The following is a 23,328-nucleotide window of genomic DNA, read 5'->3' as shown; positions in this document are numbered from 1 at the left end:
AAGTATACTTTATTGTCTTCTTGTCCTTGCTTTTATTTTCCTTCTTCTTTTCCTCCTCTCTTTCCTTCATCCTTTACTCCTTCTTTTTCTCCCCACTCTAGATTTCGTTATTCTCTATTAACCTTAATGTGAGATTAACTTTCCTGAGTTTTTATCCAAGAACTATTTATTCAAGGATATATTGCTTAAATGCAATTCTAACCGTAAAACCATTAGTGCAGAAAATGAATGCTCTACCCCAGAATACATTTATTCTTACATCATAGCTTCTCATACATGAGCAGAGAAATTGGAAAAGTGGTCATGATTTAAATCATTTCATTTTATTGGCATCACCTGGACATAAGTGAGTGTGCACTCGTTTCCATCAATTTTTTTCTAAACCACATACATGTTTCTTTTATTGCTTAAACATAGCATACAGGAGTAATAAATATTTCCTTGATTACTTGGTATAATCACTTTAAACTTTAATTTTCTATTAATGATCTTTAGGAATGAGTCTCTGAAAATGTACTTAGTTATTAATAGAATAACTGTCACAGTGTGTGATTTCATAACATGATCATAAAGAGCCAAAAGTCTATGGGTTGGCTCTGCCACCACCTTCCCAAATATCCCAGAATCAAGTTTCTTGTATGTGGAACAAAGATTTGTAGATGACTCTCATGTTCCTTTTCAGATATTAGATGCTATAAGATCTGTCTAGTTCTGTCAAACTTGAAATGACCATGTACACAAAAGACAAGTTTAATTTTGTTCATAGGTAAATACAGTAAATACAAAGATCTCTTCACGTAATGAGAACTTGGTGAATTCACACACAGTTGGGTGTTAATCTTTCATATCTCCTCCTCTGTGTCTGGTTGGGGTAAATTTCTTTATTGTGTGATTGATTTTTAAAAATTGTCTAATTCTAACAACTTCAATTACACAAAATATAGGAGATATTTTGTGTTTTGACAACCAAGTCAGCATCTTAAACTATGTAAGCTATCTGATATATAATTGTGACCAAAAATTAAGTAGTTCTTAACACTGCCATATTTGCTTCAGATATTTCTTTGTTGTTGTTATTGTTCTTGTTTTCTTTCCTCTTAAAAGGAAATAAATTTTTCCTTATTTTGGGGGGGTACTCTATCTTTTGTCAAAGAGAAATTATACCGACACTTAAAAATAGTAAGGAAGACTGTATTGGAATGGGGGTCACGACTGTTGCAATAGGAGAGAGAGATTGAACTCAACTCCAAATACAATAAAGACAAGTGAGGATTTATAGCCAAGGAGCAGAATGACAGAAGTCAGTGGATGGAAAATTACTAGCAGAAACTTTATTCAATTTCAGCTGTAATGTGATTCTCGCTAAACTCGCATGCTAGAATTCTCACTAAAGGCAGGCCTGGGTCATGGGCTTTAAGGGTGAGTAAGAAGGAACTTGATCAGATTTCAAAGATATTCAGATATCAATGCTTGAACGATCCCCACTAAACAGACTTAGCAGGATTCTTCACTAAAGGAAGAAGCGGAGCAGGGCAGGACCTAATCACAAAGCCACATCCCTATAGAAAGACTTACAGAAGCCTGACGAAAGTTTTGTCAAGGAGGGCATTGTTGCTATTTTCCTTGCTCCTCATTGTTACCAGGTTTTTTTTTTTTTATTTATTTATTTATTTATTTATGATAGTCACAGAGAGAGAGAGAGAGAGGCAGAGACACAGGCAGAGGGAGAAGCAAGCTCCATGCACCGGGAGCCCGACGTGGGATTCGATCCCGGGTCTCCAGGATCGCACCCTGGGCCAAAGGCAGGCGCCAAACCGCTGCGCCACCCAGGGATCCCTCCCAGAAGGTTTTTAAGGGACGCCTCTATTTTTCCATCCCATGAATGAAATATTTCATCTTGTCACTGTATAGATTTCACTGACTTTTTTCTCTACTTTGCTCAGATAAAATGTTCTTCCAATAAAGTGATTTCTGTTCATTGAATTTTTTAGAATTATTTATTTTGGACTTGAATAGGATTTGGAGGACATATAATGCCTTGGGAGAAGTTTCCACTACTTTATGTTCTGTTTATGCCATATTCTTCACTCCTCTTCCTTCCCCCTGCTGTTTTGTTAACTGCTCAACTTTATTTCCTCTGCACAATATTTGAAGCTTTTCATGATGGGAAAGGCCTACTTCTTAAAAAGGCCGATTCTCTGAAAATTACTATATTTGATTTATCAACATGAAATATGGCTACTTGATTCTAGCCTGAAGTTTTCACATGCTGCCTGTGCCAAAGTTACATCCTTCTTCAAACAGTGACCCAGCACTAATTGTTGGATTTTATTAACGTGCCCATCTTGTGCCAGTGAATATTGGTGCCTTGCTACAATATCTGGTTTGATATCCACAAAGCATATAACATATAGAAATTTACTTTGTGTTTAATTGTGGATGGAAATTATCAATATTTTCTTGCCTCACACCACAAATACATTTTTTTAATGTGGCTTTCAGAATAGCATGTACTGCCTGTAAGCATGTTTGCATTCAACATCAGTGATTCCAAATTAAATTCCTACTGAGATCATCAGGCAAACAATTAGCAGCAATTGCTTGCTTTTATAGAAAAATCAAACCTTGCCCTAAGTTTATGGTTAAATTATAAAACCATAATACATATTCACACAGATGCCACATCGTGGACAGAGTAGACTGTGAGTCAGCAATTAATAGTTCCGCTAGCATGTATGATTTTCATACTGGGCTATATTTATATGCAAATAAATTACCCATAAACCTTTCCTTAGAATATTATAATATTAAAGAGATTATATTTAATATTTAGTAAGTGTAATAAAATGTTTTATAGATAGAGCTAGAGATAAAGATATAGATATAACCTAAGCTTTTGACTCTGAATATCAGGAACTTTGGTTTCTCTTACACCCGCACCCATAATTAGTTACACATCCTTAGATTTTCCACTTAATCTTCCCAGACCTTGAAAAAGTTTTTTTTTTTTTTAATTTATTTATTTATGATAATTGAGAGAGAGAGAGAGAGAGAGAGACAGGCAGAGGGAGAAGCAGGCTCCGTGCACCGGGAGCCCGACGTGGGATTCGATCCCGGGTCTCCAGGATCGCGCCCTGGGCCAAAGGCAGGCGCCAAACTACTGCGCCACCCAGGGATCCACTGTTTTTGTTTTGTTTTGTTTTGTTTTGTTTTGTTTTCTATTCTCCTTGAAAATACCTTGTGTTCAATATATGTGAACTGTTGAATTGAAAACTCATCGATGGCTTAATCTCAAGTAAATTTGATATACAGTGTTTGAGAACCAAGTCACCATCTTACACTATGTAAGCTATCAGGTATATAATTGTGACCAAGACATATCTTAGCTCCTAAGATTCAAATCATTTGGTGGAGAAACAGTGATGTAGATCCTGTCACTTCCTATTACTGTGCTGTGGGAACACACAAAATCTGTGGGAGCACCAAGTACCGAAGCTCACTCACAATAGAAAGTCATGGAAAAGCTGTGTTTAGGTAGTATGGAGCTTAGTTTTGAAGGCAGCCGGGTGAAGGGAAGGACGGGCACATTACAAGCTGAAGGATAATCACAGCAGATACCTTTATGTAATATTCAGCACACCTGAGTGCCAAGATGTGTTACTACATAGCTACACAATTCTCTTTGGAGGGACAGTAAGCTGTTTTTGAGTTTTTGTTAAGATAACAATGCATTAAAAGTCCTGCGTATAAACTTTAGATATTTCTATGTATTTTTCTGGAGACATACCTAAGACTGGATTGCAGAATCAAAATTATAAGGCTTTTTAAGATTCTTTATCTTCTGAAGAATTGTTCAAATTGTACTCACTTCAATAATGTATGATGGGATCCACATCACCAAAATGTTGCTAGCAGTGAATAATATAATTTTGTTCCTGGGGTTAATAGATATAGAATGAATGGTCTCTGGTTAAAATCACCCTAAATTCACATCCCAGACTTACAACTTCGTGCTAGGATAGCTTGACAGCTCTTACTCCAGATCCTTCATGCTTACAACAGGATGACACCTTCCACACAAGATTATTGAAAAGATAAAATAGAATAAAATATATAATCTTACTGTCTTATGTAGAAAACATTCAATTAATATTTCATACTCCTCTGTGAGACTGGCTTAACAAACATACAGATTTTATATCTGTTTCAAAATATCTGATAGAAGAAATTTTTTTTTTTAATTTTTTTTTTTAATTTTTTATTTATTTATGATAGTCACAGAGAGAGAGAGAGAGGCAGAGACACAGGCGGAGGGAGAAGCAGGCTCCATGCACCGGGAGCCTGATGTGGGATTCGATCCCGGGTCTCCAGGATCGCGCCCTGGGCCAAAGGCAGGCGCCAAACCGCTGCGCCACCCAGGGATCCCCTGATAGAAGAAATTATATGAGTAAGACAATATTTAAAAATGACACAAGACCACTGATTTTGTTATCCTGAACTTACACTTTATAATGAGGTTTGTTCCACAAACAGATTTCACATATATAGATAGCCATTAATTAACTGGATTGATAATTTTTTGTCTGGGCACTAATGTTTCATATTTTAACAATTGGCCAACTTTGAATATTTCTATATTAATTTTAAAATTATTCGATGATACAGTCAAATGACATATTATCATGAATTCCAATGTCGTGTATTAATAAATATATGAAATTAGAGTTGCTGCAGCTTCTTTTTGTAGTCAAGTAGTAATTACTATTGTTTATACTAATTAAGTGATTATCTTAAAGAAAAGGTCTATAAATGTTATGTTATTTTGCTTTACAGATGCTCCCAAGTTTATATCAAACCAAACAATTTATTACTCTTGGGAAGGAAACCCTATCAATATAAGCTGTGATGTGAAATCTAATCCACCAGCATCAGTCCATTGGAGAAGAGAGAAATTAGTCCTGCCAGCTAAAAACACCACTAATTTAAAGACATACAGTGCAGGGAGAAAGATGATATTAGAGGTAAGTCTTGTACATTATGAATAAGTTGTATTATTTTAGGAGTTATCTGCTATTTTAGAATATATATAAATATGTTAATATAAATACATTTATATAACAAATATATAATATCTATACACATACAAATCTCATTATATATCTTTCTTGTGTATTTACTTAAAAGGGAAATTTTATGTATTTGGACCATGGCCCATTAATGATTAATATCTCACTATTTACTTATATAGAAATATGAGTGTATAGCAAAAGCCATTATTTATGAAAATCTATTTTTGGAAAAAAATTATATCAGGACAAAATAGGGTGACAGAATGAGTAATTCGTCATTTATTAAGGGCCAAAAGTTCAATTTCAGTGTTGATAGTAGATATTGATTCTGAGACCATGCCTTCTAAGACTGGCATATGTAACTTCTTGCTGGGTACATACTTAGAACTTTCTAAATAAACCAGATTTACTTTTTCAGTGCCTTATTTAATTTAATTTTTTATTTTTTTAAAGATTTTGTTTATTTATTTGAGAGGGAGAATGAATGATGGGGAGGGAGAGAGAGAGAGAGAAAGAGAAAGAGAGAGAGAGAAGGGCAGGCTCCCCCTGAGTAGGGAGCCCTGATGTGGGCCTCAATCCCAGGACCTGGGATCATGACTTTAGCTGAAGGCAGGTGCTTCACCGACTGAACCACCCAGGCACCCCTCACTTCATTTTATATTATATTATTTTATATTTACATTTAAATTAAGATTCTAGATAATCGTCTTTATGCTGTCAAGTGCCTGGCATTTAAATTCTGTTTGAATACAATACCTTTTATTTATTAATTGTAGATTGTATGTGTGTGTGTGTGTGTGGCAATTCACAAAGTTTGTGTGTCCATGGTCACGATCATGAACCCTTCTAATTTATCACGCTTTCGGTACAATTGGAATCTTCCTTGGATAGCCTTCTTTCACTAAAGTATACTGTGTTTTGTTTCACTAAAAGGATACTGTGTTTTTCCTTGTGATTCAATTTATAGACATTTTATATACACATGTTTTAAAATAACATCTGATACTACTAATTCATTAACTTAAAGGTATTCTAATCGGTGCCACATTAACTCTTTTATCTGGTAATAGGACTTCATAAAATGTTGGTTGATGGAAGGAATTAGCTAGCACTTCCCCCAAATATTTGGGTAACTGACTCTTTGTTAATTAGGCAATTGCTTAATCTGTTTCTTTTTTTTTTAATTTTGTATTTTATTTATTTATTTATTAATATAGCCAAAAAGATAAAAGGCTAGACTCTAAAAAGAGCTATTGTTTTACATTCGATATTCGAGGCCTAGGGAAGAGAGGCTTTGACTATCACTTATATATATGCCCAACAAATACACATATTATAAAATATTAGTAAGACAAACATCTGTGCACACCACCCATCCCAGAGGATTTAGACACCTTGGGGTGGGTGGTGTCTAAATCTGTTTTGATTTAAATTGGCTTCTTTGTAACTGTATTAAAATTAACTGGGTGAGTTGACACAAAGGTCAATTTTACAGACATTTGGGTAGATTTAACTCACCCAAATTTAAAAACAGGTTAGGTTTAACTTTAGTTCTGGACACTGTGTTATTGTGTTTGGGCTTCTGTAATGAATACCACAGGTGGGGTAGCTTAAACAAAATAACCTTCTCCATCCTGCATATTTCTGTAGACTAGAAGTCCAGATAAAGGTGTCAGAGGATTGGCTTTTGGTGAAACTTCTGTCCTTGGGTTGTAGATATGCCTTCTAACCATGCACTCACATGGCCTTCCCTCTGTGCACATAAAGAGAGAGGTCTGGTGTCTTGTTATCTTATAAGGACCTCAGGGCCCATTTTTATGATTTCTTTTAACCTCAATTACTTCCTTTAAAGACCATATTTCCAAATAACCTTAAGCGGTTAGGATTTCAACATATGACTTTTGTTGGGTGACACAATTTATTCCATAGCAGATCAGTATAAGTTCATGTTTAAATAGCAGACTAATCTGTGATTTCTGCTTTTAGTTCATTTTACCACTTTTCAGTTTCTAGGATAGCTCATAATTCTTCATAGTCAATGTCAAGCAACATGTTATAAATCAGACATTTAAATATTTTAAGTTTTTTATATTTAAAAATTCTATTCATATAAAGCTCTCATTTTATTTACTATTCTGCTTAAATGGCATTCCTCCCCACCAAAAAGTGAAAACTAAGCAATTTTTGTTTATACGTACCATATGATCTGTTGATTAAAGCATTGACCTTAAACATATACTTTTATGTATATACTATTTTTTAAAACAAAATTAAAACCTTGAATAAATAACTAGAGGGTAGCTAATACAACTTAAAAACAAAATAATAACTACAAAAATGAAAAAGCAAAGATAAGCATTACCAAAATTGAATTAATAGCATACATCGTTGCTTAGGATAGTACAGTGTTATTTTTTCTTAGTAATCATAATAGTCATGTAACTGGTAATTCTTAAGAATATTTTATACATTTAATACAATATTAAATTTGCAACTGATAACAAGTTGATCAATAACAGATTTCTTGAATTGATTTTTTAGAGTTTTTCATTGAGTAAATATATATATTAAGTCTTTTAAATTTATGAATTCTTAAACATAAAAAGTAATCTATAAATCTTTGGATTAGTGTCAATAAAATCATCTGTAAAGGTCATCCATTTTTTTTCCCTGAGCACTTCCTGAGGTAATAAGTCAACATTTTAATATATGGGAAAAAATTTGTTGTAGGAACTTTGTAATAGGTTGATTGGAATAATATTGTGCTTTTGATCATTTGTATTGCTGTTCTTTGCCCTAAGTAAAATGCTAACTATTAAATATGTGATTTTCTCACCATGGAACACAAAGAAAGAGGAAATAAAATTTTTGCAGATTTAGGAGAAAGAACAGTGAGCTCCTTTATTAACACTGTACTCCCAGCTCATATTTTGATGTTAAAAACTATATCAAACTATATCTGATTTATTATGTACTATGAAAGCCCAATATCTTAGGTACACTTGAATTATGTTAACTGAATATTAAAGTGTGAAAAAGTTGAGCCATATGTAGATATGTCTACCACTTCCTGGATAAATATCAGCAATAACTGATATATTTTAAACATTTAAATATTTTAAAATTAATGCTTTATATGTTTGTTGTATAATATTTTATTTTTGACAAAATTAACTATCATTTAATTGTGCTGGGATTGGGCATAAAGCCACTATTGGGCGTTGCATTCATACTGTTTTCCTAGAACACATCAGATAGGCTGCAAAGCACATGATTTGATCAGATTATATCTAGGCCTTTGGTTTTTTTTTTTTTTTTTTTTAATAATCTGTGCTATTAGAGGTGTTTTCTGTATTTGGTAATCATACATGATAAAGAAGTTATTTCAGATAAAACTGTAAAACTTTTATCTTTTGATTAGTGAACTCCTGGGAACAGAAGACAAAACAATCAAATGAAAAAACCCTGAATGGAGCCTTTTAAAAGTTGTTCCAATGAAACTAGCTGTATTTGAATTACTTTTTTAATACTGAGGGGCTGCACAATACTCCTGATTCTCTGTCATGGCCATCCTGTCTACATTTTATCAGTACAGCATACATTATTCCCTGTGGACTATACAAATAACCCCCCTATGCCTGTAAATTGTAGAAAAGTTTTTGGCAGATTCCTTTCTCTCTAGTAAAGTTATTTTCAAGTTAAATTAGCCTGGTATATTAAAAGCTGAATGTAAGAAAAATGAATGTTTTAATCACTCAGAAGTACTTACATAAGAATGATTAAGGCTTCTAATCCTTAAAACTTATGATCTATTCCTAGATAGACAGCTAACCAGAGAATGAATGACACAGCTTTTTTGTACTTTTTCAGAATCACCATCTTCAATGGACCTCAAAATTACACTTTTAGTTAATAGCCTCCCATTACCACAAAATCATTTTCCCCCCTTTTGGGATAGAGTTGAAATTAACAGCAACTCTTGTTGTAAGCATATTCTCTCTTAATAACAGTTACTGGGATTGAAAATTATATCTATTACTATCATCAGATCTCTTTTCTGAATTGATACTTCAAAATTTCGGTACATTTGAATTACAGGGTTGGTCACAATGTTCAGCAATAGATTCCTGAAAGGTTAACTTAATTATGGATTTCAAATGTGTGAGGACTGAGGTCAGCTATTTTCCACCTAAACTGAAAGAGAATGATACAAATTGAACAGAAATGGAGGCAAGATACTGTTATTAGCTATCCATATAACGTGCCTGTCTGCAAGGATTGCTACACAAGGGTGACATTTTCTTCCAAAATACCTTCCTGGAAAGATTGATTGATTGATTGATTGATTGATTGATTTTAGAATGAGTCTTCATCCTTCATTAATATTTCACAATCAATAAAGTCATGAGAGGGAAAGAAAACTGATGCATTTCCTGGCTTTCTTGAACTTTAAATCTGCTTGACTTCATGCTAAAAACAAAACAAAAAACAAAACAAAACAAAACAAAAACCAAAGGGTTAATTAACATTGCTTTTGGTATAGTGTTCTGTTTTCAAGTTCATGTCGGCAACAGTTGCAGAATATATATTTTTTCCAAACTGTGTTCTACTTTCAGAGGTTTACATATGTAAATATCCAATGATTTTTTTTCTTTTGAATAGATATAATCAAATTGTGGCATTTGTCTACTGACTAAATTATTGGTTAACCTATGTTTCATCTAGTCCTGTGGAAATATGGGTCCATTTCTTACATCTAAAAGGTTGTGATGCTTACTAAATACAGAAAAAAGGAGTTATGGCAAGGCATTGTGAATAATTGAACATGTGTGAAGTTGGTAGTCATATTAGAGTCTATTTTAAAACTGCCATGATATTGTTTCAAAATTGTTAAACTTTTATTATTATTAATATTTTAGATAGCACCTACATCTGACAATGACTTTGGACGATATAATTGCACAGCCACTAACCGTATAGGAACAAGATTTCAAGAATATATTCTTGCTTTGGCTGGTAAGTATAGCACAATAATTTCTGAGATCTCATAAAATATTTTTATAAGCAAATAGCTTTACATTTTTATAGGTCATAATACATGTTATAATTAGGATGAATGGGCCAGTGCTTAAAAATTAGGAATAGTTGCATCTGACAGATAGTGAGGACTTAGAACACTTTTATAAATCAAGATTGATTTTAAACCCTGATTCTAATCCCCCACCTTTTCAAGTGAGCTATCTACGAAAGAAATAGGAAAGATATATCTTAAGAAAGCGAATTATATTTTATGTTAAGTAAGAATCATATCAAAAAATTTAAAAGACCTCTTGAGAGAAAATACACTAAAATTAATCTATTTTAAAATCTTAAACTTGAAAGTACAAATAATTTTATTTTCAAGAAAATTTGGAGCTTACATAACATTCACTGAAAACTATTGCATTTTGTGCATGAAAACATTCTAGTTCTTCCTCAAGAGCTAATAGATATAGAGATCATAACTTGTAGATACAACTCATTTTAACTAGAAACCAGTAATGTTTTTATTTATATAAATAAGTTATATATAAAGCACACATATATATTTATAGAATTTGCATTATGTTTTACAAGACTGATTGGAAGTCTGAAAATATACATAGCAGTATATTTACATAGCTCAGAAGATACAAAAACATGATTTATTGTCTTTAGGGCTAGTTAGAGAAATATCAGAAAATTATTGTAATGTTCTGTTTTAATAGAATAAGTAGCTTCCATGAAAATTTTTAGAATGTTTTCTTAGTGTTCTAGTATATAACTATTAACTTGATTAAGAAATATTTTTCTTTCTATTGATATGTAAAGTCACATCATTAGTTTCAAAGACCAAACGAGAAATTTTTTAAAAGTTTACAAAGCAAGTAATACTAAAATTATTATGTGACTGAAATCTGCTTATCTCCAATTTGGGTTTTTCTACACGAAGGAGAAGAGAAAGAAGGGATTGTGTGACGTGCTTTAGGGAAGAAGGAGGGGAAGGAAAATATTGAGATGAAAGGGAATTTAACTTAGGGAGAAAAGGATTAAGGAAGAAAGGAAATAAACAAGTATTTATTGCCTACCGTGACGTCATTAGAAAATTGATGTCAATGAAAATCATAGGAAATAGACTATCCACATTTAGATATATGAATAAACCATTACACAAGCATAAATTGTAGGAAAATTAAATGTGCTAAGTCATATCAAAATTCACTGATAATGAATTGAAGTGAGCATCATCTGTACTGATCAGAAGCATTTACTCCTTACATTAATTCCAAGCCTCTGAAAATTAGGCAAATTTTCTTGTAGTTAGTATGAACTTTTTTATAAATACAGCTATAAATGTGATCAATATATGTATATACAATTAATTAACATTGATTTTACATTGGTTTCTTACAAATCATATAGGTTTGGATCTATTAGGTAAACTCATTAATGACAAGATATGTTTTTTAAATTTTTAAGTGCTTGTAATTCCAGAAAAAATATGAAAAATAGAATATTATATTCATGAGATTTTAATATCTCATTAAATTCTCAAGAAATATTTAATGCCTGTACATTTTCATATCTCACATTTCTTATGGTAACATTTTTTATTGAAAAATATATTTGATATGTATCCTTCTAATTAAGATATTAACTTAATGAGTTTCCCTCAGCCTAACCATAAAAAAAAATAGAATATGTTCACTCAAGTGAAGAGCTAAAATGTTATTGGAAATATTTCTTAAATATGCAACTTTCCTAATAGTTCAAAATTTTGTGACAAATACAAACTGAATATTTGTTTCAGAAAGAGATGGGGGAATCCCTGGGTGGCGCAGTGGTTTAGCGCCTGCCTTTGGCCCAGGGCGCGATCCTGGAGACCCGGGATCGAATCCCACGTCGGGCTCCCGGTGCATGGAGCCTGCTTCTCCCTCTGCCTGTGTCTCTGCCTCTCTCTCTCTCTCTCTGACTATCATAAATAAATAAAAATTAAAAAAAAAAAAAGAGATAGATTCGGGGGATTCCTGGGTGGTTCAGCAGTTTAGTGCCTGCCTTTGGCCCAGGGCGTGATCCTGGAGTTCCAGGATCAAGTCCCACGTTGGAGCCTGCTTCTCCCTCTACCTGTGTTTCTGCCTCTCTCTCTCTCTCTGTGTCTCGCGTGAATAAATAAATAAAATCTTAAAAAAAAAAAGAAAGAGATAGATTCGACTGAAATTGTAGCAGAGATATAAAAATGAATTAGACCCACAGACTTAGATGGGAAACATACATTTAAACATCAGCATTTATAAACATTATTCATTTGATGGACCTTTTTATTTAATGCTTACAAAATTAATGAAGAATTTGAAAAATGAAAGTGCAATATGATTTTAAATAAAATGTAAGAGAAATGTTATGTAGAAATTTAAATATTTCTAAATAGATGTAAGTATCACAGCTCAGTATCTCATTAGCTTATCTGACCTAGTAAAAGGTCCAGATCATTTGGCATATGGTATTTTATATTATAACAGATTACTTTGATTCAAAACGGCAATAAATTAAAACAGTGACAAACATGAAATGATGTTCTATCTATTCAGTGAAAAATACAGCAAAAAGCTACCTTTTAAATTCCCTTTGTTTCAAAAATCTTTGTTTCCTTTTTCTTTTCCGTTTTTCTTTTCTTCTTTTTTTTTTTTTTTTTACATCCTTTATAATCAAGTCTTACATCTGAGCAAGTAGACATCTGTATGCAGGTTGGAGCGGAGCAGCCTAGCATAGGATGTCTGACTCTCAGCAGAGTTAAAAGACTAATGAGGGGTCCAGTGGTCTAGTGTGGGTGTTGGAGTCTAAGCAAGTGAGAAGGATTTGCATGTGCCAAGACAGAAACAGCAACTCAGAGAGGAGTGTTGGAATCTAATCAGTGTAAGGAGAGGCCCAAATAAAGTGGTGGGAGCAGTGATGGGTGATTCATTTCTACAAGCCTATGGGTAACATCAGTAATTGCATACAGACACACAAATTAGAATGACCCTAGGGTAATGGTTGGGTATTGGAGTTATTGATGTGAAATCAGGTTTTAATGTATGTAGCTAGATATAGAAAGGAGAAAAGAAGTAAAGGAGTGTGTGTGTGTTTACTCAGCCATGTCTAAAAGGAACTTCTTTTTGTCAGGGATCTTACTTAGAAAACAATTTCTGTATGTGTAAGTGATGAATCACTAAATTCTACACGTGAAACCAATTTTACCGTATGTGGTAACTAACTAAAATTGAAATAAAAACTTAAAACTAAAAAATATATATATTGCTGAGCTAGCTCTATCCACTGGGAGGACTTGGGAGCTCCCATACAGCAAAGCACTACATGTCTCTGGCAGCCACATCTTGGTTTCTAAATACTGTTTTTCACTAAAAATAACCAAGATTTCTTGTACAATGGCTGATTCTAGGAGGGAGACAAAGAGAGTACAAGATAAGCCTGAAACAATGTGTTGTGCCAGGAGGAAAGAAATTTAAAAAAGAATAAGGACATGTCGAAAACAACCATCAACTGTTTTTTTTTTGTTTTGTTTTGTTTTTTTAAGATTTTATTTATCTTATCTCTCTCTAGAGAGAGACAGAAATAGCAAGAGAGAACTTGAGTAGGGAGTGTCAGAAGGAGATGACTACTTGCTGAGCTAGAGAGCCCAGTCCCTGGACTGGAGCTCAATACCTGGACCCTGGGATCATGACCTGAGCTGAAGGCAGACAGTTAACCAACTGAGCCACCTAGGTTCCCCCATCAAGCATTTCTTTCTTTTTTTTTTCTTTTCTTTTTTTTTTTTTTTTTTAAGATTCCATTCATTTATTCATGAGAGACACAGAGAGAGAGGCAGGGACACACAGGAAGAGGGAGAAGCAGGCTCCATGCAGGGAGCCCGACATGGGACTGGATCCCAGGTCTCCAGGATCATGCCCTGGGCAGAAGGCGGTGCTAAACCAGAGCCACTGGGGCTGCCCCAATCAAGCATTTCTAACAAATGCCATCATACAAATGAATTCACCTGAGGGGCATCAATGGTTGCTAATACAGGTGTATATTGAAAAAAAAAATAGCGAGCTAGATGACCAAACAATAAACGGAAATACTTTTAAAGTGCCTATCCTCAAATTATTTTTTAATTACAAAGGAAAAATGGCAACATTACATTTGTAAACCTACCAAATCCCACTTTAATTAAGTGATCAAAATTAGCATCACCAGTAATGAGAAAATTAAACTTGGGCACTATCAGAAATAGGCAGCAAGAACACAGAATAACAATTGTAATATTCCTGCTAAAAATGCATAACCAGAATCTAGTATGAGGAAATAGAAGACAAACCCAAATTGAGGTACTATCTACAAAATAACCAGCCTTTGAAGTGTCAAAGCCACGCAAAGGAATGATTAAGGAACTTTCTATATTAAAGGACAGTAAAGATAAATAACAAATAAATGCCATGCCTGTATCTTTTGTTATAAAGGACATTACTGGGATGATAGGTGAAATTTGATTGCAGTCTTTGGATTAGATAGTAATTTGTTTTATAGAGCTTATGTAGGAGAGTGTTTTGTTATAGTAAATACTAAAGTTAGCACCATATCAATTTATTTTAAATGGCTCAGATTAAAAAAGATAGGTTCTACACACTATTCTTGTACACTGTCTATAAACCTGAAATTATATTTTTAAAAAAGGAGTAAGGGCACCTCGGTGGCTCAGTTGGTATCTGACTCTTGAAATCAGCTCAGGTCTTGATCTTGGGGTTATGAGTTTCAAGTCCAAGCCTTGCATTGGAGTCCTCACTGGGCATACATTCTACCTTAAAAAAGCAACATAACTTGTGAATATAGGTAGCTTTCTTGATTTAAAAAAATCCAATCTTTTGTGTGTACATACATAGCTTCATATATGAGATTATAGTTTTAAAATACTGAAAAGAAGGTTTGCATGTTAAATAATTCATTGATTCACAGACACGTGGTGTTTCAAATATGGAGGTATAATTTTTTATTCTAAAATATATAATTTTATTCTAAAATAGATTTTATTCTAAATAAAATTTAGACACTTTTCAAAAATATCTTAATAGATATGATGATAATACTGTTCTTAACAATCAAGGCATAGACTTAGTAGGATATGGAAGTGTATGGAATAATAGGGTATCGAAATTGGCATATAGACACCACTTATATTCATGTGCTGGATATTTTACCCATGTGCTGCCAACTTCATTTTCCTTTATCTTTGCTGGGAAAGAACAGCTTGATAAAGTTCTAGCAAGAAGATGCATAGGAGTGATTAACTAAGTTGAATCTTGAGTAGTCATCGATACAATTCTCAAAGTACCTCATGGAAGTACATGAGATACTATTTATACATATTTTACAGAAGAAAGATACATTCAGAAATTAGGGAAAATATATAAAAACACAATTATAATAATAATTATGATTATTATTTTACCTATTCTGATGATGATTTAAATAGTAAGTAGGATAAAATACTGGCTAGTCCAAGGTCTCCAATGATTAAAGTGCCAGTGAGAAAATAGCGTTCTTTTTTGTTTTTTTTCTGGTCATGTTTCCTACATGTGATCTTAATGGGCCAAGTACTAATTTTAATTTAATTTTTGTTTTTACAGTCTCACAATTAATATCAAGGAACTTATATCCATTTGTCAAATGATTTTTTTAAATAAAATTTATTTAGCTGTGCTTAGATTAAATCAGAAAAACCTTGAACGAGATCTACCTATCAGGCTCTGGCTTCATATTTAGGAGCAAGGATTTTTCAGTTCTCTTTGATTTATATCCTGTCTTTGGAAAACTACAATTAATGGGAAATAACAAGTATTTCCCATATGTGTTTGATAACAATTTTGTTATATTAACTTTTTACTAAAATATCAGATACAAATGCAATTAGATGAAGAGAGGGAGGGGATCCCTGGGTGGCTCAGTGGTTTGGCACCTGCCTTTGGCCCAGGGCGTAATCCTGGGGTCCCAGGATCGAGTCCCGAGTCGGGCTCCCGGCATGGAGCCTGCTTCTCCCTCTGCCTGTGTCTCTGCCTCTCTCTCTCTCTCTCTCTCTCTCTCTCTCTCTCTGTGTGTCTATCATTCATAAATAAATAAATAAATAAATAAATCGATCTTAAAAAAATGAAGAGAGAAACAGAGGTGGATTTTTTTAGGATTTATTTTTTTATTTATTCATGAGAGACACAGAGGGAATAGCAGAGACATAGGCAGAGAGAAACGCAGGCTCCCCACTCAGAGCCCAATGTGGGACTTGATCCCAGGACCCTGGGATCACAACCCGAGCCATAGGCAGATGCTCAACCACTAAGCCACCCAGGCACCCCCTTTTTAAAGACTTCTTTTTTAAAAAATATTTTATTTATTTATTCATGAGAGACACAAAGAGAGAGAAGCAGAGACACAAGCAGAGGGAGGAGCAGGCTCCATGCAGGGAAGCCCAACATCGGACTTGATCCTGGGACTCTCGGATCACTCCTTGAGCTGAAGGCAGTTGCTTAACTACTGAGCCACCCAGGCATCCCTAATCGAACTTTTGAACATTATCAAACGATTCCATTAATAATTTTAATATTCTTAATTCATTTCATCTTTAACTCTTAACTGTAAACTTTTTCATATTAAATCTTAATTTTATGAGTTCCCATTTGCTTCATTAGTTGATGTGCTTTTCTGATAAAGTCACCTTTTCCTGTGCACTTTTAGGGGAAGGACTCTACTGTAAGCTGTTAGGCAACATATCACACACATTGGGGAATGGGTGCTTCTGTCCTGAAGGGGGTTTCTGTGCTCCACAGAAGCCATTCCAAGATCCACCTGATCAGAATTGTGTGAAGGTTAAGTGAAAAAATGAATTCAAAGCACCAGCACAGGGCATGTACTCAATAAGTATTAGCTAGCTACTATTATGGCCAAGTTGTAGTTCATATTGATTACTTTGGGTAAAAGTCAGTTTGTTAAATATCTCCTTAGATATAACACATAGATCTAGAAAAAAAATACATAGATCTAGACACTGTAGACCAATGCATAGTAAAACTGGATAATGTGACAGTGACCTCACTTATATGGAGGTCATTACTTTTCTATTAAAGGATACAAAATTTCATTTGATTTTGCCACGTTTTTCCTTTTGGTCCTACATCTTTTTCACACAAACTGCTCTTAAGTGAGTTCTCCTATGCTGTACTTCACAACTGATTTTTATTTTAACCTCAGGACCCTGTACTTAACCCTATTAAATCTCATCTTGTCCATTTGGGCTCACCTTTTTAGCCTACTGAGACCCTGTCAAATTCAATGTTTTAGCCCTCTTTCCAGGATTGACTTAATTCAAAAATATCAAGTGTGGTCATCTCTATTTTCACCTAAGTCATTGAGAAGTCTATCAAGTCATTTTTGAGAATAGAAACCTGCTTATATGCTAACTTGAATCAATTGAACAGAATTTTGTATTTATGGAATTATAGTCAGTCTACTTGTCCTTGTATCTGAATCATATTTTTTCTGGACCCTTATTATATATAAAGCTTGAAAGCAGATTCAAGTTGGTTCATTTAGAAACACACTTTCTTCAGCTGAATATAAAGTCAGGTTTCTTTTACATGATCAGTTTTATTATCTAGCCTGGAAAAATCTACATCTTGCTTTTTTTTCTAAAACTATGAGGCAAATTTTTGTGTGTCGTCAGAAATTATTTATGGCTTAATCAACTTAATTTTGTAATTCCCCTGCTCCTCTGAAAAAGGAAATTAGAATAGCTAGATATTATTTTTAAGGAGCCCATGCTTGCATCAATTTTTAATCATTTCTTAGTTCACTCACTCAAAACCTGTATAATGAGTTTCTAATAAGTGCCAGGTACTGTGTTAGATCTTGAGAATCAGAAGATGAGTAATATATGGCCCCCACTCTTTACATTGAAGTAAGAGTACAAAATAAAAGGGTGATGATAGAAATGTAGGTGAAATATTTAGGAATGCAAAATGGAATTCTGTTTAGAATTCTTGAGGAAGGTTTCAAACAGGTATCAATTTCTGAGTTAAGTCTGAAAGACACTAGAAACAGATCCATTGAAAAGAAAGGGAGAAATGGCAAGAATCAAAGGTACCATGCTGTGGAATGGCGTGGATTGTACAGTAATGAGAGACAGGAGGCCATATTATGTGAGGGGATCAGTGGTGGTGACACAAACAGGAAAGTAGCGAGATGGTCAGATTATGCATGTCCTTAGAAACTTTTAGCATGTTTGCATTCTCCTGCATCATGTTTATAGCAAGGGAAGTTTGGAGTTTTTAGTTATAAAGCAGCATGATCCTTTTATGTTGGTAGCATTGTAGACATTGATCTCAACATGGCCTAGATACCGGTATGTGGCAATTGCCAATTTCCATGTCTCTCTAAATATCCTAAAATTTCTAAGTGTAAACTCAAACGTCTCAAAGTAATGTCCTTTGTTCCAGAAAGGGAGATGATAGAAAAAGAATGCGTATATATAAACATATATATAAATTTTATATGTATATATATATATATATATATATATATATATATATTTATGTATGTATGTATGTGTGTGTGTGTGTATAACAGGCAGATGGATTGCTTTTCTTTTGTTCTGGAGGGTATCAGTGTGGGGAAAAAAGTAAGCTTTTTATTTCTGTAATGAAAAATAATTCTTATCTTTAAAAAAATCATCCTGACCTTATAAATTCTTCTGGCCACTACATAATTTCTCTGCGTCTTACTCTTCCTTAATAAATAAACTTCACAAAAGAATTGATTATATTTTCTGTACCTAATTACTTTCCTCTTATTCTGGCACACATCTTCCAGTCAGGTTTTTACCTCTACTGCTCTATAAAACCTATTATTAAGGTATCCATTGAGCTGCTCATGCTCAATCAGTGGCCCATTTTTCAATCCTCATACTTCTTGATCTAATAGCAGAATATTACCCAGTTGATCATTTCTTTCTCCTTGAATAATCTCTCCAGCCCCCAATTTAGCTAGCATGTCACCATGCTTTTCTGGTTTTCCTTCTTCCTCATTGGGCCCTACTTGATATTTTTTGCTAGTTGTTATAAATCTCTCTGACCTCTTAAAATTCAATAGGACTCCATTTTTGGATCTCTTTGTTTTTATATAAACTTTCATCCTTGATACATTAAGTTCATGTGGATTTTTTTGCTTTTAATTTTTTTAAAATTTTGAGGTAGTTGTAGATTCACATATAATTGCAAGATATAATACAGAGATCCAGGTACCCTGTACCCAGTTTCTGCCAATGGTAACATCTTGCAAAATTGTAGTACAGTATTATAACCATGATATTGGCATCAGTACAGTCAATATACAATCAAATACAGAATACCACCATTTGTATGGATTTAAATACCCCTTGTATTCCACCTGTAACTCTAATATACATCTTCAGCTTGGATCTTTTCCCTGAATGCTATATTTTTATATCCAACTGCTTAATTCCCTCTCTACTTAGGTGTTCTGTAGGCAATGCAAATGTTAAGATATCCAGATATCCAAAGCCAATCCCCTATATTCACCCCTACATATCTTCTTTTGTCATTCTTTCCATCTCAGTAAATGGCAACTGTCTCTTTCCACTTGTTTGGGCCAAGAAACACACAGTTATCCTTGAATCTACTTACTTACTCAGGCCCAACCCTTTGACAAGTCTTGTTGATTATACTGGCAAAATATTTCAAGAGCCTCATTGCTTTCATGTTAAATTCTGCATTCTGGTTGTTTTTATTTGTTTGGTTGGTTGCTTTACTTTTGCTTTTAATATAGATAGTTGCATAAATTCCTAAACTGGTCTTCCTGCTTTGGCCTATGTCACCCTAGAGTATAGGTTAAATTTAAAAAATAAATAAATAAAGAGGAGTTCTTTAAAAACTAAAACAAACAAACAAAAATCATAATTCTCCTCTGCTCAGAGCATTTTGGTGGCTTACCATTTTGTCCAGTGATAAAGTCATCATGATTATAAAGGCTTCATTAAAAAAAAAAAAAAAAAAGCTTCATAATGTTTCTTCCTACACTGTCTTCATTGGCTTCTCTGACCTTTGTCTCCTTTCTCCCATCTTAGTTATGCTCCTACGCACATATCACCCCCTTCTTTAAAACTCCAAGGCATATGTAATTTTTGTACTTACTATTTTCTCTTCCTAGCATTTCGAGTTGAATTTTTTTCTCCTTTAGGTCCTTGGTTAAATATTACCTTTTGTAGCAAAGATACTCTTGTCCACTCAATTTAATTTTTTTAAATTTTTTAACTTTTATTTAAATTCAGTTAATTAACGTATAGTGTATTATTAGTTTCAGAGGCAGAGTTTAGTGATTCATCAGTTGCATATAACAGCAAGTGCTCATCACACATCACACATCACATGTCCTCCTTAACACCCATCACACATCTCCCCACCCCTTTCCTCTCTAGCAACTCTGTTTATTTCCTATAGTTGAGAGTCTCTTACGCTTTGGCTCCCTCTCTGATTTCATCTTATTTTGTTTTTAAAACTCCAAACTCCCAATTCTCATCCCTATACTCCCAACCATCTCCCTTGCTTGCTTAATTTTTGACCACAATATTTACAATAAATAATTTGTATATATAATTTCTTCTATGTAGTTATGATATAACCACCATAAGAGTAATGATTGCTGTCTCAGTTTTACCCCAGACATAGAAAACTGCCTAGCTTGTAGTAAGTTTAGATGAATTTTTTTTTTGTTTAGATGAATTATTGAAGGTATAAAGGATTTAGTATATTCTATTTAATTTGCTGATTGATCATAGTTGAATTGTCCAATTAATAGGGGACATAGGACTCAGTGACTTGTGAGAAGGGTTCACACTTGACTATTATAGAAGGTAATAATTTCCACTGGTATCTCAAGAGTAAGTGAGCACTTCAATGGACAATATTAGAGGTAAAAATGATGTAATTAAAGAGAGATCCCTGGGTTACTTCAGTTTAATTATTGGACTTAGCAGGATAGGAATAAATAAAATGAAAAACAATTATTCACAGTTAATATAATCACTTGTACAAAGAAAAATTTAAACATGAGTGATCAAATGCTGTGAAAAGATTGGTAGACTAATGCTTTGGATTTGCAATTGGAGAAAAACGGATAGGTTGTGAAATTTATAAGGTTTCGGATGTGTTGCAAATTTACTCTTATGTTAGATTAAGCTTACAATTTAAATAGGAAAAATATATACAAAATCTTATTGGAAATAAAGTGGCCACTCAGAGCAGAGGCCAATGGAACCCATCTCAGCATAGTCCCCCACAGGCATGCAATTAATACTGATACTGCATATTCCATGGTCTTGCTAAATTCAGAGGGTCAATACTTTATGTGACAATTCCCTTAATATGTGAGTCTTTCATCACATTGGAGACTGAGAAACAAACCAAGCAGAAAAGAACTCCATATTGAGAGTTGGGTGGTTATAAAATCATTGGAGAGACAGAGAAAGGGGAAGATAAGAGAATCACCTTCCAGCTTCAAGGTCACAATCTAGCAAAGTACAGCTCAGAGGTCAAGTCTTCAACTATTAACCAACCTGAGGTCAGGAAGTCCTACTGCCAAGCTTTCCCCTGCTGACTTCACAGCCACCCTGCACCAGAAACTGTGTGAATAGACTTGGAGTAGGGAGTACAGCTTCTGTCTTCATTCACATTGTTAGGTCCTCTTGTTCAGATGCACCTCCATCGAAAAGTGGAAGTAGTGTTCATTCCTCTTCAGTATTCTAAACCACTTACTTGTGCATCTCATCCTGAGCTTTTGTGGCACTTCAAACCATACCAGCAAGTGAGTCTGGGAAATGAAAATTTTAGTCTTCCATTTCTTATGATAAAGAGGAGTAGCTTAGATGATAGAAATGGATGTGATGTGTCAACAGAAAATGTCTAAGGTACTTCTATTACCTAGATTTGAAGCACCATTCTGGACAAATATTCAATTGAGTACTTCCACTTAAGAGAAGTTTGACAAATACTGAACTCTTCCAACTGATCTAAGTTTAGCAATACCACATCCTCATCTGGGGGGAAGAGCTGAGTCAGTGACTCTCAGCCATACCTTTGTCACTGGCACCCCAGCATTTCAGGAAACCAAATTGCCAAAGTAACGTAAAGATGCCAGTGCAGAAATCAGAGATAGCCTGTTGGAACAGCATGACAGAGAAGCAAAAGAAGAGTTTATGGCCTGAGAAGAAAGTAGGGTGAAGACAGTTTGTCGTGTGAGAGAGATTTATAGTTCATGGTAGCAAGATGCAAAAAGAAGTAAAAATACAAATGAGCAGAAGAGGGAAGAGAAGAGCATCTAGCGATGCAGTGTCCTGGAGAACAGACACTTTAAAGAAATTACACTCAAAGATGGAGTGTTTGCCCTTCAAAAAAAGAGGAAGGCAGCCTTCCATTACAGGTTCATTCAGAAGCCATTGGATACAATTTGAGTGAGCTTACTTGATGACTTCTATTTTCCCTCTTGATATTAAGGTCTTTTTATATTTGGGGAGAATTGTGGATGCAGTTGAGGAATAGTTTGAATAGTTTGAACAGTTTAAACACATATATATGCAAACACACACATGCACACACACAGCTAATCTTTGTTGTTGCTGTCATTTCAACATATCTCAGCTTATCCTGAATCCTGAAGAAATATTATTTTGTAATTCCATGATTCATCTCATTTTAAAAATGTTTCTAAAACATTTACTCATCCGTGATTTCCTATGCACTCACATTATATTCATGAGCTCACGACCTTCCCCTCCGCATGAGTATCTTTGGACATATATTTTCAGAATTTTGCATTTTAGAATGTATCTTTACTTTGGGATTCTTTTGTTATTGTTGTTAGAAAGAAGAATATGATATTTTATGTATTACTTTGAATCTGTTTTCACACATCTATGTATATATCTGATGGTCGTACTCTTTTTTTGTTGTTTTAAATAAGACTCCATGTAACAAGTACTTCCACTTCACTTACTAGTTGCTCTTTTTTATTTATTTATTTTTAAAGATTTTATTTATTCATTCATGATAGACATAGAGAGAGAGAGAGGCAGAGACACAGGCAGAGGGAGAAGCGGGCTCCATGCAGGGAGCCCGATGTGGGACTCGATCCCGGGACTCCAGGATCA

The 23,328-nt window shown here is 34.0% G+C and overlaps 1 protein-coding gene across 2 annotated transcripts in view; it reads left to right on the top strand.

The window, feature by feature from the left end:
* The window catches only part of NCAM2 (neural cell adhesion molecule 2), a 503,501-nt gene that overhangs the window by 393,517 nt on the left and 86,656 nt on the right, over positions 1 to 23,328 (top strand). For both annotated transcript variants that reach the window (XM_041735239.1, XM_041735240.1), the window contains exons 10-11: positions 4,834 to 5,021; positions 9,989 to 10,085. In XM_041735239.1, the coding sequence (XP_041591173.1) occupies positions 4,834 to 5,021; positions 9,989 to 10,085 (285 nt within the window). The remainder of the gene's footprint in view (positions 1 to 4,833; positions 5,022 to 9,988; positions 10,086 to 23,328) is intronic.

The sequence above is a fragment of the Vulpes lagopus genome, chromosome 20 (assembly GCF_018345385.1).
Source record: "Vulpes lagopus strain Blue_001 chromosome 20, ASM1834538v1, whole genome shotgun sequence".
Taxonomy (NCBI): domain Eukaryota; kingdom Metazoa; phylum Chordata; class Mammalia; order Carnivora; family Canidae; genus Vulpes; species Vulpes lagopus.
This window is presented reverse-complemented; position numbering and strand designations above follow the sequence as displayed.